Genomic DNA, 16,765 nt, shown 5'->3' on the forward strand with positions numbered 1-16,765 from the left:
TTATACAGATCTTTGATAGGTTTATTTTTTCTGTTCGGAAATAGAAAACTGATTTACAAGTGGATAGGAAAGTCGCATACTTTCTGTGCAAAACAGAGCAGGACATTTCAAACTCAAAATCATTTTTGCATAATGTGCAGTAGTTTTAAGTAAATTTCTAACACTGTCCATTAAAGGAGGATGCAATACTATAGCAAAGAGATTTTTAAATTCTATCCGTTGAAAAATTTGCAGCAATATTAAACACAAAGACATTTTCAATTTCAGCAAATAATAACATTGGAGTTGTGATTCACGGTATGTAATTAAAAACAATTCAACCCCAGGTAGTTAGGCATTAAGAACCTGTTGGTGGTTCATTAGTGATAGAAATTGCCACGTCTTGGCTCACATAATAATCTGAAGTAAATCTGCAACAATTTCTGCACCTTGAGTACGGTTTTCAGTTTTGGCTGCCTAGACATATGGGAAACATTCAAGCCATGGAGGCAGTGCAGAACTAAGCTACAAGACTGATCCCTACCATTAAAGGATTGAGTTATGAGGAGTGACTGGAGAAACAGGGGCCCTTTAGTCTTGAAAGGAGTCGCCTGGGGGGAGGTGGTATTAAAGATAATAAATGTCACGGATAAGGTTAATCAACAGCACTACTTTTAGGTACGCCAGGATACTAAAACAAGGCAGCATAGGTTAAAACTGGTGAAAAGAAAGTTTAGGACAGATGTCTGGACAAACACTTGGCATGGTCTTCCAGTTGGGGTAGTGGAGATGAAAACCTTTGATTCATTCAAGAGTCAGTTAGGTGATGTAATAGGGAGAAGTGTAGATTTTTATTGTGGATGGGTGAACTAAGTTGGTTTAAATGGCCTCCCTTATCTGTATTTATCGCATGAACTTCTACTAAGGAAGTAAAGTTACTGCATGGAGATTCTTAAGTACAGTACTCCATTGCAGAAACATTACAAATACCTTTGTTTGCTATTATATACCAGCTAACCGTGGAAACATTTTTCATTTAAAAGAAATAGAAAAATAAAAGAATTTAAAAAAGGACCCTTTCAGCCTAAGGAAGCTTGTCTTTCCAGTACTCTAACTGTCCTAGCCGAGCATTCAACTGTATTTTGAACACCCCAATGTACTTCATCATACTAAATTGCCTGGCATATTATTCCAAACATTTGTCACCTAGGGAAAATATTTCCACTGTACCCGACACATAGTGAAATTGTAAATGTGTTCTTTATAAACACATTTACAGTATCACTATACATAATGCACAGAGGTGAAAAAAATATTGTACAATGTAAATACTTGAGAACAAGAGGCTCTGGGCAGGGAAAAACAATGTTATTTGCAGCTTAAGCAAGTTTTGTAAGAAGTTGGTAACTATCTAGGAGGCCAGTAATGTGTGTAGTATTTCAGTCATGTGATATATTACTTCAATAAATTTGCTGTGTTACAGCAGTTGGCAAGCTACTGGATTACCTGTGATCAATTCACAGGAGATCTACGAGTAAATTTAAAAAAATGGTGAATGTTGCTATTAAGTCAGCTTTTCAGCCTTTGGTAATCATGTGATCATTACAAAAGTTCATATTGCTTTTTGGCAATATTAACCAAAAGTAATCATGTAAACATTCCAAGTGTCAACAAAACTTTCTAGCAATCTCATTGACCAATACCAATGATGTGACCATTCGGATTTTTGTGTTTGATTAACAGGGCTTTCAACCAATGCTAGTAAAGGCGGAGTGGGCAACGTTGCAGCAATTCAATTGGTTTCATTTTATACAATAATGGCAGCTGGCTACCTCCCAGCTCTGGCTATGGTATCTGCTTTAATACACTATACTACAGTGGGTTCTCACTGGCCTTTACTTCCATCTCTCCTGCCTTTACTCTACTTTCCATGACGGCTTCCCCCATGAGAAAAACCTTCTTGTGCTGTCTACAGATACTGCTGGCTACTTTTCCCCTGCTAAGGCCTCACCGTTCTGTGGCATTGTCTGACTGGAAGTGAGCTGCCTAGGCCTCGTGCAGCACAGAGAATTGCTGATGGTAAAAGCTCAGGTGGATCATAGTCTGTGCAGTGGGGACGACAGGAATGAGAAAGAGGCAGCAGGAGCATTGTACATGCTGGGGGAGTGAGAAAGACCGAGCAATGGGGATAGATACAGAAACAGAAACAGACCCAGACAGAGCACGGGAATAGAGTGCAACCTGGCCTGAGACTTGGACCCACAAGTTTTTTGTGGAAGATGCCCTAGCTATTTTATATACCTTGATCAAGTGCCTTCCTAAACTTTTTCTCTCAACAATGGTTCCCAAACTATTTCTGCTGGGTGTCACCAATAAATTCTCATTCTTCTATGGCTAGCTAAGACCAAAAAGTCTCTAGTACCTTGACACTGTAATCTGTGAAAATACAACTTCCTGTCATATACAGCAATATAATTCATAAAAACATTCTATAATGATTAACCCTTCCAATCTCTAACACAATTTAGATTGTATGTCTAGACACCATAAGGAGTTTATTAAAGACAGCGAAGACAGGTGCACTTTGATACTGAATTATAAAGTTTTATAGTTTTGCTTTCGCGGAAATGAAAGACAAGTAATGCTCATTCAGGCGATCTGCTTCCCTCCATCCTGACTGCAAGGCACCATGGGTAGTAGAATAAAATGTCCGGTGAGTTGCTTCACCAGCAAAAAGCACCTGCAAAGGCTAACAGTAATAATACAGACAAAGTTATTAAACCATTGTGTTAATCACAAATATACATCCCCAGACTTTTAATTTAAGCTGAACCTATTAAAAACAAAAATGTAACTAGTTTATAAAAAGTTAATATTTCAAAAATGAGGAGAAAGACAAAATGACCAACCAGTATAGAATATTTGAAGAGGGGAAAATACAAAAAAGGTAAAGGCACATTAAAAAAGGATGGAAAAAAAGGTAAAACTCAATGTTTCACCAATCTTGGAGGTGGAGTCTTCAGAAGTGACAAAGAACATACACATGATTTGAAAATAAATCTCTCAAACCGAAGGTCTCACAGTCCACGCAGCCAAGTCGGGTCAATACCTGAACTTCATCAGCCAAATTGACTGTTCCCTTTCGATATGAATTGTGGCAACAACTACGAGAGTGTAGGGACAATTGTTATTAACTCCGAAAATGGACTTATCATTAGTGATAGTCGGCTGCCTGTGATTAGAGTTATCTCAGCAATGGCTTAAGAATTTTTGTTCACGTGATCCATTACACACATTAGTTAATGTTTTAGTAACCCTGCACCTGTTGCTGTTTAACAGCTCATTTCTGTAGATTTTTATCTTTTCTGTCTTTGTCTTTTGCTCTATAGGCCAATTTCAAAATTTCAATCTTTCTCAATAAACCCCACAAGGAAATCTTTAAGAATTAAAAAGACAAACTATTTAATAGTGTAACATTTGCCTTTTTTAGCCTCCCAATTATCCAATATAGTAACTTTAATCTATATATAAAATAAATATGCACTATACTCAAGTTAAGAAAACAAAATTGTATAGTACCTGTGCTTTTGTAGATTTAAATGGGAGAGGTTGTGCAATGACATCTATATCATCTCCTGAACTCCCAACTGCAGTGTAACTATATGATCCCTTGGTGTATTGATCACTGTGCCATTTTGATCGTATTATACTCTTTGGTAGAGGTATCAATGGGTTTCCTAAATAAAAGAGCTTGTAAGTATTTTGTGCAATGTTAGAATATGTGCTTCAGTACTGCTATAACATGTCAGAAAATGTACCTGTAAATCTACGTATGACTTGTGTCAAACAATTTTTGACTTCAGAATCAGATAAGCTCTCCATAAATTCAGCTTCCTGCCCAGCAAGCACAGCTAAAAGGACATGGCCATACCTACAGATAGAACATGAGACATGAAGCCTGGAAAAACTATGAATATTCACATCCCTGCATTCATTCTGCACATGTCAAAATTAAATTGAAACCTCATGCTTGAACCCTTTGAGTGCTGTAGCAGCATATTCAACAATATATACATGTACATATATTTATTGATTATTCCAAGAGTACTTTGTTTCCTTAATTTTGTACATTTCTCAAATGCTATTTAACAGTTGAACCATTTAAGGGAATTAGTGCCAGCTTCAAAGCACTGAACAGATATATTCGCTCAAGAATTTAAAACCCTTTATTTATCCCAATTTTAGCCAGTGTTAAAAGACAAAATATTATCAGGAATACCTGTTCCTCCATCCTTTGCTATTCATTTGCAGCACAACATTACTAGTGCGCAGTGTCTGCTGGTTCAATCCATGGTCCCCCTCCCACCACCCCCCAAAAGAAGCGTCCCTAACTTCATACCAGTTGTAGTACTGTATTAGCAATAATTCGCTGTTTACAGTTAAACACTGCTTCTAATCAAATCATAGTCTTAATTTTTGTTCAAATAAGCAATTAATGCACTAAAAATGTTCTAGAAACAATATTTCCACGGTTAGAGAAAGCAAATAAATAGTTCACTTAACTGAATTTCCTGATAACTTGCATGGAAATGCATACAAAATGGATTTTTTTAATTCTGCGCAATGATTAGTATAAATAACCATTAAGGGATTATATTTTATTGTTAATCCACAAACCCAAATTTTCAAGGCTGATGGTTTACTTTTTCAAATCATAATGAAACACAGTGTTAGATACACACACGTATTTAAATATATCAAGTGCATAATTACCTTTCCACAGGCTGTAGGACAATAAAGCCCAAGATCTTTCTGAACCACGCCTTGTGCAGGTCTGGCTGTGTTCTGACCAGTGGAGACTCATCCTCCCATACCAGTTTGATCAGTTCACATTCTGGTTCCCAAAATGGCTCCTCAAATTCAAGGAAGATTTTATTATTTGTCCCAAAACCCATTTTCTGAATGGAATTAATTTTACTGGAGGGAAGTGGGGGATGAATGAAAGTTTTGTAATGTTCTTTAAGGAAACCTAAAAAGCAAATGGTATCATGTTCAGTAAGTAGTTACATGCAAACTTTTAAAATACAGACATGAGGTAATTACAAGAAGCAATTAATATAGCATTTGATGCACTACTATATTTTGATACAATCACATTAACCAGAAGTCAAAACCAGGGACCAATACTGCACAGGTCCATGAATAAAACAGGATGTTTATTCAGTCAGGTTCATTAACCAAGTTGGTTCCCCTAATAAGGTTATCAAAATTCCCAATTTATACAAAAGTATATAGAAGATATGCACTGAGGACACATTGGATAAGATATTTATCCATCAATTTGACCCAATTTAATATCACAGAAATTATGAATTTGTTGGGTTTTCAGGCAACTTGAGGACTAATAAGAGTTATTCTGACATGAAAATGGTAATGAACCCAATGATTAGTTTCTGGGCTGGATCAACATTTTTTTTCAACTGGAGATCTGAACGTTTATATTAGGTCTATCCCAAACAATGAGTGTAAATGTTATTGTGATATTCAATATAAAAGGCTTAAAAATAGAATGGCTTTTTCATTTATACCTATATAAATTACAATTACACTGGTACAAATCACTGCTGTAAATTTATCTGGTTGAAGATTTTTTAAATTTTCAGACTTCCACTGTATATCTGCTCATTCCAGGCATGCTACATAGATTTAGCTTGTACTTGTGAAAGCAGGTCTCTTCACACACACACACACACACACACACAGACACACAAAACAGTTCTAGTGCTGATTTTCTGAAAGGGACAGAATAAGACTCAAATTGTATATTACCTAAAGGAACAGTGACTATAACATGATCCGCTGGTATAGTCTCGCCATTTTCACACTCCACCAGAACTGAGTAAGAACGTTCCAGTGTGTTAGGTCTTTTGAAGGATCCGTTCCAATGGATGCATTTAACTGGCTTGTTGTATGACACAATATCCTTTGGCAGGGATTTCATCATTGCATCAATGAGGCTTTTAAAACCACTAAAAATATATATAAATATTAATTGTGATCATGATAATTGTATCTGAATTGAAGGATCAAGTTTGATCCTCTTACAGTGAAGTTTATTTTTGAGAATCAAGTATTATACAAGATGGTAGCAGTTATCTACTATAAACTGATTTTGTAATGTTTAGAGTTTAGTTAGAAATATACCATTGTGAATTTCAACATGGAGTGAAAGACCATCCTGTACTAAAGGTTCTGCTGCTATTTGGCAAATAGCACAGCGGACTTGAGTGAGATTTCCAACTCCTAATGTGTCTTTACCCTCAAAGTTTGTAAAAAGGTACTGCTTTACTCTCTTTTCCCCTATGTCCATCTCTCACTGAAATTAGAAATATACATTCAGCTAGTATTTGTGAGGTAAACTCTGCAGTTAAATAATAGAAAGCACACACAAGGGGCCAGGAGGGGCATTCATTGTGCTGGTTCAACCACACAACGTGTAGTTCAATTGGGCAGAATGCATGCTCCACCCAATGGAACATCACAATTGCATCAGGGTCCTACAAATGGCATAGAACCCAGATTTAAATATTTTAATAAGGCTCCTACCCGTTTCGGGCGGGAACACTGGCTGCCCATTTTGAGGCTTGCTCGAACACTGAGTTGGGCAAGCCTTGAGCAGCTAGTGAGCAGTAGGTTTGATTTTTAAACTTTTGTCTGTCTATTGCTCCGTTTTCCAGTGTGAATGGGGCAGTGGGTATACGGAAATCATCCCCATAGATTTCTTCAGGCTAGAAACATGCATTATGTAATATTAGCAATATCTGACTGCCTGTAATTAGAGTTACCTAGGCAATGTCTTTAGGAATTTTGCCAACTTGAAATCCATTGCACCATTTTTTGGTGTTTATCAAACAATAATCCCCATCAAAAAATAACATATCATCCAGTTATACTAAAGTTCTACAGTTCCACAATGTTGTCTCAAAATTAATACTACAGTAATTGGTTTCTTTTAAAAAGCAAGGGATGCCCAACACAAAAAGGGCTGACTCAGCTCAAACTCAATACTCCATCTTCAGTACAAACACTAGCTCACCGGCATTGCCACTATCAGAGATATAATACACTGAATGAGCAGTGGTAATGCAATGAAACAAATGACAAAAAGGTTGTCAAACACTGTCAGGCAACAACAGAAGACAAAGAGAGGCAATAAACACATCAGTGTTGTGCCTTGTTTTCTCTCTCTCTACCTTCAAAAGCATGCTAAATACCTATTTCTTCGACTGCGCCTTCATTCTGCCCACTAAATTGCTTCACTTCCTGCTCAGTATCTAGCTCTCACCCATTGTAAAGTGTTGTGAGGTGACATGAGTAAATTTTGCGACACACTGTGCTGCTGGCAGGACCTCACGCATAGCCAGCAAGAATTACAAAATCATGGACACTCAATTTTCCATCCATTGAAATCAATTGCAGAGTGTCCATATTTTTGTGTGTTGCAGAATATATCCCTATGTGAGGAGTGCTTTTTAAATGCAAGTCATAGTTGTATGGACTGTGTTACTAATACTATTTAGTGCTGCAAAATTTTGTTAAGATTTGTTCCAGTATTAATTTAAACATCACATTTTATAGGCTAAGGTAATTCAGGTCAACATTCATTTTAGGACCACCCCTGTGAGCCAGTTCTTCTTATTGCACATGCATCTAGTTTGTATAAAAGTAGCACCGTTGAAATACATTAGAATGGGCTGGGATTGCAAATTACATAGAATGTACAGCACAGACACAGGCCATTCAGTCCAATAGGTCTGTGCCAGTGTTTATGTGCCACACGAGCCTCCTCCCTCCCTACTTCATCTAACCCTATCAGCATATCCTTCTATTCCTTTCTCCCTCACATGTTTATCTAGCTTCCCCTTAAATGCAAATTGAAATAAACAAACTCCCAAATACAAATTGTAAACTAGTTTTTTTTTAAAATGTAGTAACATATTTTTGCTCTCAACACCTACCCAGGAAAAACACAATCAATTCCAGGTAACAAAATGTATTCCCCAAAAGGCTGGAGTGCTACTAGATCCAAGCTGTCAGTCCCAGAAATACAACACTCCATCTTGAATTCTACGTTAAGCACAGCAAGTTTAAGGTTGCACGTTTCCTCCTCATCTTTCCATTCTCCTGCACACCGAGCAATTTCAAGTTTTAGAAATTCACCCAAACTCTGGACAGGTTCTGTCTTTGACTGGAAGAACTCCCTGCTTTTCAGAGAAAGAGTTGAATACAATTCTTCCACAGGGGCTGTAATTTCTGGTCCTAGCCTCTTCCCTGAGCTGGTGTAATAGGTGGACACAGCAGGCGGGTGTCCGTCTATTTGTACAGCTTGGTTCTCCTCAGACATTGCTTCTTCATCTAGAAGATCATATTGGCTGGCCAACTGAAACACAGCATTCCGCTTAGATGGGCCATGGATCCACTGTGCTCCAATCTCAACCAACCCTTTTGCTGAATGAAAATTTGAAAAGAAGAAATACATTCATTAAAATGTCTTGGGATAGATTATCTGTCCAGTCATAGTCAATGCATGGAAAATCTAGCCCCATTGTCAACATATTTTAACAATTATTTGGGCTTGCAATACTAATACACCTATACCAATGCTGCAGTGGTATGAAGGATTGGAGCAGATCCCTCCACTGTTATGGCACAGCTATTGATGCTCCACACACTGCAATGAACACTCGCGGTTAGAAATATGTATTATGAATCAGGTGCTCTCCAGATAATTTTTTGTGCCCAGCATAAAGGACTGCTTCCACAGGCCAAGTGCACTCTTCTTATGAGCCAAAACGTCAAAGTAATCTAGGAAGTTGTTTGCTTGCAATAAACAATAAAGCCTTTATGCTGCTAATAAGCTAATTGTAAATAATACAAAAGCACCTGCTGTCCTTGTTCTTCTGGGTGGTTGAGGTCATGGGTTTGGGAAGTGCTGCCGAAGAAGCCTTAGTGAGCTGCCGCCTGGCATCCTGCAGATAGTATACACTACAGCCACAGTATGCTGATTGTGTAGGAAGTGGGTGTTTAAGCCAGTGGATGGGGTGCCGAACAAGCGGACTGTTTTGTCCTAGTGTCGAGCTTCTTTTTTTTTTATTCGTTCACGGGATGTGGGCGTCGCTGGCAAGGCCGGCATTTATTGCCCATCCCTAATTGCCCTTGAGAAGGTGGTGGTGAGCCGCCTTCTTGAACCGCTGCAGTCCGTGTGGTGACGGTTCTCCCACAGTGCTGTTAGGAAGGGAGTTCCAGGATTTTGACCCAGCGACAATGAAGGAACGGCGATATATTTCCAAGTCGGGATGGTGTGTGACTTGGAGGGGAACGTGCAGGTGGTGTTGTTCCCATGCGCCTGCTGCCCTTGTCCTTCTAGGTGGTAGAGGTCGCGGGTTTGGGAGGTGCTGTCGAAGAAGCCTTGGCGAGTTGCTGCAGTGCATCCTGTGGATGGTGCTCACTGCAGCCACAGTGCGCCGGTGGTGAAGGGAGTGAATGTTTAGGGTGGTGGATGGGGTGCCAATCAAGCGGGCTGCTTTATCTTGGATGGTGTCGAGCTTCTTGAGTGTTGTTGGAGCTGCACTCATCCAGGCAAGTGGAGAGTATTCCATCACACTCCTGACTTGTGCCTTGTAGATGGTGGAAAGGCTTTGGGGAGTCAGGAGGTGAGTCACTCGCCGCAGAATACCCAGCCTCTGACCTGCTCTCGTAGCCACAGTATTTATATGGCTGGTCCAGTTAAGTTTCTGGTCAATGGTGACCCCCAGGATGTTGATGGTGGGGGATTCGGCGATGGTAATGCCGTTGAATGTCAAGGGGAGGTGGTCAGACTCTCTCTTGTTGGAGATGGTCATTGCCTGGCACTTGTCTGGCGCGAATGTTACTTGCCACTTATCAGCCCAAGCCTGGATGTTGTCCAGGTCTTGCTGCATGCGGGCTCGGACTGCTTCATTATCTGAGGGGTTGCGAATGGAACTGAACACTGTGCAGTCATCAGCGAACATCTCCATTTCTGACCTTATGATGGAGGGAAGGTCATTGATGAAGCAGCTGAAGATGGTTGGGCCTAGGACACTGCCCTGAGGAACTCCTGCAGCAATGCCCTGGGGCTGAGATGCTTGGCCTCCAACAACCACTACCATCTTCCTTTGTGCTAGGTATGACTCCAGCCACTGGAGAGTTTTCCCCCTGATTCCCATTGACTTCAATTTTACTAGGGCTCCTTGGTGCCACACTCGGTCAAATGCTGCCTTGATGTCAAGGGCAGTCACTCTCACCTCACCTCTGGAATTCAGCTCTTTTGTCCATGTTTGGACCAAGGCTGTAATGAGGTCTGGAGCCGAGTGGTCCTGGCGGAACCCAAACTGAGCATCGGTGAGCAGGTTATTGGTGAGTAAGTGCCGCTTGATAGCACTGTCGACGACACCTTCCATCACTTTGCTGATGATTGAGAGTAGACTGATGGGGCGGTAATTGGCCGGATTGGATTTGTCCTGCTTTTTGTGGACAGGACATACCTGGGCAATTTTCCACATTGTCGGGTGGATGCCAGTGTTGTAGCTGTACTGGAACAGCTTGGCTAGAGGCGCAGCTAGTTCTGGAGCACAAGTCTTCAGCACTACAGCTGGGATGTTGTCGGGGCCCATAGCCTTTTCTGTATCCAGTGCACTCAGCCGTTTCTTGATATCACGTGGAGTGAATCGAATTGGCCGAAGACTGGCTTCCGTGATGGTGGGGATATCGGGAGGAGGCTGAGATGGATTATCCACTCGGCACTTCTGGCTGAAGATGGTTGCAAACGCTTCAGCCTTGTCTTTTGCACATACGTGCTGGACTCCGCCATCATTGAGAATGGGGATGTTTGCAGAGCCTCCTCCTCCCGTTAGTTGTTTAATTGTCCACCACCATTCACGACTGGATGTGGCAGGACTGCAGAGTTTTGATCTGATCCGTTGGTTGTGGAATCGCTTAGCTCTGTCTATAGCATGTTGCTTCCGCTGTTTAGCATGCATGTAGTCCTGAGTTGTAGCTTCACCAGGTTGGCACCTCATTTTTAGGTACGCCTGGTGCTGCTCCTGGCATGCTCTTCTACACTCCTCATTGAACCAGGGTTGATCCCCTGGCTTGTTGGTAATGGTAGAGTGAGGAATATGCCGGGCCATGAGGTTACAGATTGTGCTGGAATACAATTCTGCTGCTGCTGATGGCCCACAGCGCCTCATGGATGCCCAGTTTTGAGCTGCTAGATCTGTTCTGAATCTATCCCATTTAGCACGGTGGTAGTGCCACACAACACGTTGGATGGTGTCCTCAGTGCGAAGACGGGATTTCATCTCCACGAGGACTGTGCAGTGGTCACTCCTACCAATACTGTCATGGACAGATGCATTTGCGACAGGTAGATTGGTGAGGACGAGGTCAAGTAAGTTTTTCCCTCGTGTTGTTTCGCTCACCACCTGCCGCAGGCCCAGTCTAGCAGCTATGTCCTTCAGGACTCGGCCAGCTCGGTCAGTAGTGGTGCTACCGAGCCACTCTTGGTGATGGACATTGAAGTCCCCCACCCAGAGTACATTTTGTGCCCTTGCTACCCTCAGTGCTTCCTCCAAGTGGTGTTCAACATGGAGGAGGACTGATTCATCAGCTGAGGGAGGACGGTAGGTGGTAATCAGCAGGAGGTTTCCTTGCCCATGTTTGACCTGATGCCATGAGGTCCAGAGTCAATGTTGAGGACTCCCAGGGCCACTCCCTCCTGACTGTATATCACTGTACCGCCACCTCTGGTGGGTCTGTCCTGCCGGTGGGACAGGACATACCCAGGGATGGTGATGGAAGAGTCTGGGACGTTGGCTGAAAGATATGATTCTGTGAGTATGGCTATGTCAGGCTGTTGCTTGACTAGTCTGTGGGACAGCTCTCCCAATTTTGGCACAAGTCCCCAGATGTTCGTAAGGAGGACCTTGCAGGGTCGACTGGGCTTGGTGTTTTGCCGTTGTCGTGTCCGGTGCCTAGTGGTCCGATGCCGGGTGGTCCGTCCGGTTTTATTCTTATTATGACTTTTCATAGCGAGATTTTACAACTGAGTGGCTTGCTAGGCCATTTCAGAGGGCAATTAAGAATCAACCACATTGCTGTGGGTCTGGAGTCACATATAGGCCAGACCGGGTAAGGACGGCAGGTTTCCTTCCCTAAAGGACATTAGTGAACCAGATGGGTTTTTACGACAATCCGGTCGTTTCATGGCCATCATTACTGATACTAGTATTTTAATTCCAGATTTTTAAAAATTTAATCAATTGAATTTAATTAATTAATTGAATTTAAATTCGCCAGCTGCCGTGGCGGGATTTGAACTCATGACTCTGGATTTTAGTCCAGGCCTCTGGATTACTCGCCCAGTAACATAACCACTATGCTACCGTACCCGAGTGTTGTTGGAGCTGCACCCATCCCGGCAAGTGGAGAATATTCTACCTCACTCCTGGTGATATTATGATTTGGGTTCTTGCTCATTTATAGTGTTTTAATGAACCTCGGTTTGCATGAAAGGACTAAACGATGAGCCTCCCTCATTCACCAATCTTCCAAAAACGCAACTACGGTTGTGAGGAAGAGTGATAAAAGCAGTAGCGACATTTTTCTGAGAAGGATTGCATTTCTTTCTCTTAAAAATGCTCAGGGGATTGACTGTGGCCGAAAATCCAATGAGGCCGATACGCCTAACTTTATTCCACCCAATATATAAATGTTATTTTTCTAGTTCTGGGGGAACTCATTGTGCTTTGAAGCGGAGTGGGCTCACTGACTTGATCTTTTAATCCCGGACAGGTCCCGCCCAGCTCTACGCTCGTTGGCCATTGCGAACACAGTCGAGGCCGTTCGATTGGCCCGTTCGACTGTCAATCCTCAATCAGGGCCGTTCGATTGGCCCGTTCGACTGTCAATCCTCAATCAGGGCCGTTCCAACTGTCCATCCTGCGCGAGCCCCGAACGTTATCTTTTGAAAAGCGGTGAGCGGCTCGCGCTGCTCTTACCGAACCGCCGGCTCCAGATCCGCCCGCCGCACCGCTCCTTTGCCTCCACTACCTTCACGTTGGTGAAGCCGTGCTGGAGGAGCCTGTGGGCAGCTCCGATCGCCGCTATGCCGCCCCCGACGATGACGATGCTGGAGTGGAGTCCCCGGGAGGTGCCGCTGTGAACGTGAGCCATTTTGTTTTTCTTTTCCGCCCGCCCACTTTAATATGCTTTCGAGTCCCCGTTGCCCGGCCGATTCTGCGCACTGGCCGGAACCTTCCGTTTGCGCCTCGCTTGCACCCAGCCCGGCCAAGGTCCCCCGGACGGACAGGTGCGGCAATGATCACGAATACAGTGCATTGCAAAAAAAGGAGATAGAAAGAGCAAACTTGCATTTATATAGTGCCTTTCACAACATCAGGATGTCCCAAAGCGCTTTACAACCAATGAATTACTTTTGAAGTGTAGGCATTTGTGATTTAGGAAATGTGGCAGCCAATTTGTGCACAGCAAGATCCAGCAATGTTATAATGACTAGGTAATCTGTTTTAGTGATAAATATTGGCCAGGATAATCGCCTGCTCTTCTTCGAGATAGTGCCATGCAATCTTTTACGTCCACCTGAGAGGGCAGATGGGTCCTTGGTTTAATGTCTCATCTGAAAGATGGCACCTCTGACAGTGCAGTGCTCTCTGCCTACAATTTGTGCTCAAGTCTCTGGAGTGGGACTTGAACCCACAATCTTCTGACTCGGGTGACACCTAATGCATAAATATTCTTCCCTTGAACATACAGACCTTTCAATCTAAGGGGCGATATGAACAATGACGGACGGGAAAAGACCCTCTGGTCCATCCAGCCTGTCCCACACAATTGTGATTCCTTGTGTATCACAATATGTACACTCCACCCCACTCAAAACCATGTGATCTCATGGGAGAGGTGAAAAACCCAGGTTAATTTGTGGGGGAAATCTGTGCAATTCCTCTCCACTGCCCCCCCCCCCCCCCCCAGGCGATTGAAACTAGTCCAGAAGATCTCACTGGCCAATATTTATTCCTCAACCAACATCACTAAAACCGATTATCTGGTCATTATAACATTGCTGTTTGTGGGATCTTGCTGTGTGCAAATTGGCTGCTGCGTTTCCTACATTACAAATGTCTACACTTCGAAAGTAATTCACTGGTTGCAAAATGCTTTGGGAAGTCCTGAGGTTGTGAAAGGCGCTATATAAATGCAAGTTCTTTTTCGCAGTATCTACCTTTTGTAAGAGTGATCTCTGCCCCGCCATAAACAGGTCCAGCTCTCGCCTGAAGGAATTCATGAATCGACGTCCATCGTACGAGCCGTCAGCCTGTTCCGCAGATCCACTATTCTCTGGTAAAAGAAACACCTCCTGACATCTAACCTAGATCTGGCCTTCTACAACTTAAAATTGTGACCCCGGTCCTCGCTAACCTATTTAATTGGAACAAACTGTCAACTTGTACACAATCTATTCCCTTCGTCATCTTATAAACCTCGATCAGATCACCCCTAAGTCTACGCTTCTCTAAAGGGTAGAGTCCCAGATCTTTTAGCCTATCTTGATAACTAAGATAGGTGTCACTCGTAGGGTTGCTGACCCTCCAGGATTGTCCTGGTGTCTCCAGGAATTGAAGAATAATCTCCAGGACACAACTGCGAGCAACCCAGGAGAAAAATCATTGCATTAAAAAATTGTGTTTTTGTTTTATTTTCTTTGGACACTTTTGTTTATTAGTTATTAGTTGCGGGGGGAAAGGCTGTTTGACAGTCAAGAATCATCCAATTGAGTCTTGAAGAGTCTGTTCACTTACCAATTAGCATGGGAAGATGGTGCGCCATGAGGATGGACGTGTTGGGCAACCAATGGCGAGATGTCATGTCATGAAACCTTCAGGAATATGTCCAACCAGAGTTGACAACCCGAGTTACATGTGATATTAGTGATGTCAACTGTCTGGTTTTCAAGGTTGTTGTGCAGGAAACTTTCAAATTGCAAGAAAGGACATTTTTTTTCAAAATGGATGTCTTTCCCCCCCCCTCCCCGTTTTCTGCCCTATGAGGGGGTGCCACAAGTCATCAAGGTGTTTTCTTAATTTTTACCAGCAAATAAAAGATCATTAAGATTAAAATAGCTGCAATTTGAATCCCCATAATATTAGGCTTTAAACCAGTGTTGAACGCAGTGTAATCATGTATGCTCTTCTAACACCAGTGGGGTTGTTTTTCAGTTATTCAGAGTAAAAGTCATCTGATTGCACTGTTATCGTATTCACATGCATAAAGGCTGTCCCCCTTTGTATGATGTCCTCCCACTTGTCCCCTCTGCAAAAAACCTTGCAAAGCACAGAAACAAATTTCACAATTTAAAATTTAATTGCAATTATGTACTTGAAACTATAAATTAACAATTTGTGCACTGCTACCAAAAAAACAAAACCAGTACTTCTTTATTTTCAACAAGTTGGAAAAGGAAAATTGCAATGAAAAAATGTTACATGCACCCAGATTTACTGACAGTAGGGTACCTTCTTACTGGAAATGAAAAGGAAACCAAACAGTATTGGTGTTGTGAGTTTAATTGAGGTGAGAGAAAGATCATCTTCCTCATCAGCCAATCCTCACTTCCATTCATGTTGCAAATGCAGCATTCTTTTAAAACCTCAAATAATGGAGTCTGCTTTAACCTGCTGTCATATATCCAGTATCTATTGCATTATCCATCCAAAGTGGTCCAGGTTTTTGCAGACTGCCTGCTGATGTCTGTTTATGATTGTCCAAGCAAAGCCACCAGTTGAAGCTTGCTTTGCAAAATATTCTTGAATGATTTGTTTCCAGAGCCATCAATTGCAGTTGTATGGTCATTGACCATGGTATTGTGACCAAATCAGTATTGCATTGGTGAATAAGCTCCTTAGTGGCTAATGTTAAATGACCAGGAAAGCAGCCATTGTTAGCAGAGCATGTTTTTTTTAATTTGTTCATGGGATGTGGGCGTCGCTGGTGAGGCCAGCATTTATTGCCCATCCCTAACTGCCCTTGAGAAGGTGGTGAGCCGCCGCCTTCAATCGCTGCAGTCCGTGTGGTGAAGGTTCTCCCACAGTGCTGTTAGGAAGGGAGTTCCAGGATTTTGACCCAGCGACTATGTCTTGCTGCGATTGTAGCGAGCTGCCTGGCCTTCTCCTTTTTCTTGGCACCTGGAGCCAAAGCCCTGGTGATACAAGCAGAACCCACCGAACAGAAAGAGAAATAAAGAGAGGGAAAGAAAGATTGGATTAAGAGAGAGCCTCGTCTTTTGCACTCACGTGCTGGACTCCGCCATCATTGAGGATGGGGATGTTTACAGAGCCTCCTCCTCCCGTTAGTTATTTAATTGTCCACCACCATTCACGACTGGATGACACTGCAGAGCTTTGATTTGATCCGTTGGTTGTGGAATCGCTTAGCTCTCTATAGCATGTTGCTTCCGCTGTTTAGCATACATGTAGTCCTGAGTTGTAGCTTCACCAGGTTGGCACCTCATTTTTAGGTATGCCTGGTGCTGCTCCTGGCATGCTCTTCTACACTCCTCATTGAACCAGGGTTGATCTCCTGGCTTGTTGGTAATGGTAGAGTGAGGAATATGCCGGGCCATGAAGTTACAGATTGTGCTGGAATACAATTCTGCTGCTGCTGATGGCCTACAGCGCCTCATGGATGC

The 16,765-nt window shown here is 42.4% G+C and overlaps 1 protein-coding gene and 1 long non-coding RNA gene across 2 annotated transcripts in view; one reads left to right on the forward strand and one right to left on the reverse strand.

Annotated features, from left to right (window-relative positions):
- paox (polyamine oxidase) lies at nt 1–13,246 on the reverse strand. The gene is made up of 7 exons (XM_067972599.1): nt 13,059–13,246; nt 7,998–8,487; nt 5,809–6,008; nt 4,753–5,008; nt 3,798–3,910; nt 3,559–3,716; nt 1–2,728 (listed from the first exon to the last, which is right to left on the reverse strand). Exons 1-7 carry the CDS (start codon nt 13,231–13,233, stop codon nt 2,585–2,587), a joined length of 1,536 nt encoding a protein of 511 aa, XP_067828700.1. The 5' UTR covers nt 13,234–13,246; the 3' UTR covers nt 1–2,584.
- Nucleotides 12,962–16,765, forward strand: part of LOC137304123 (uncharacterized) — a 30,231-nt gene continuing 26,427 nt past the window's right edge. The window contains exon 1 of the long non-coding RNA XR_010958516.1: nt 12,962–13,224. This is a non-coding gene — a long non-coding RNA (uncharacterized lncRNA). The remainder of the gene's footprint in view (nt 13,225–16,765) is intronic.

This window comes from Heptranchias perlo, chromosome 36 (assembly GCF_035084215.1).
Source record: "Heptranchias perlo isolate sHepPer1 chromosome 36, sHepPer1.hap1, whole genome shotgun sequence".
NCBI lineage: Eukaryota > Metazoa > Chordata > Chondrichthyes > Hexanchiformes > Hexanchidae > Heptranchias > Heptranchias perlo.

Excerpts from the sequence above, each read along its gene's own strand:
- paox (XM_067972599.1), bottom strand. The coding sequence starts at position 13,233 with ATGGCTCACGTTCACAGCGGCACCTCCCGGGGACTCCACTCCAGCATC. Across the intron at positions 8,488-13,058 it reads GATCTGGAGCCGGCGGTTCG|CAAAAGGGTTGGTTGAGATT; the intron begins GTAAGAGCAGCG and ends ATTTTCATTCAG. Across the intron at positions 5,009-5,808 it reads TATAGTCACTGTTCCTTTAG|GTTTCCTTAAAGAACATTAC; the intron begins GTAATATACAAT and ends TTTGCTTTTTAG.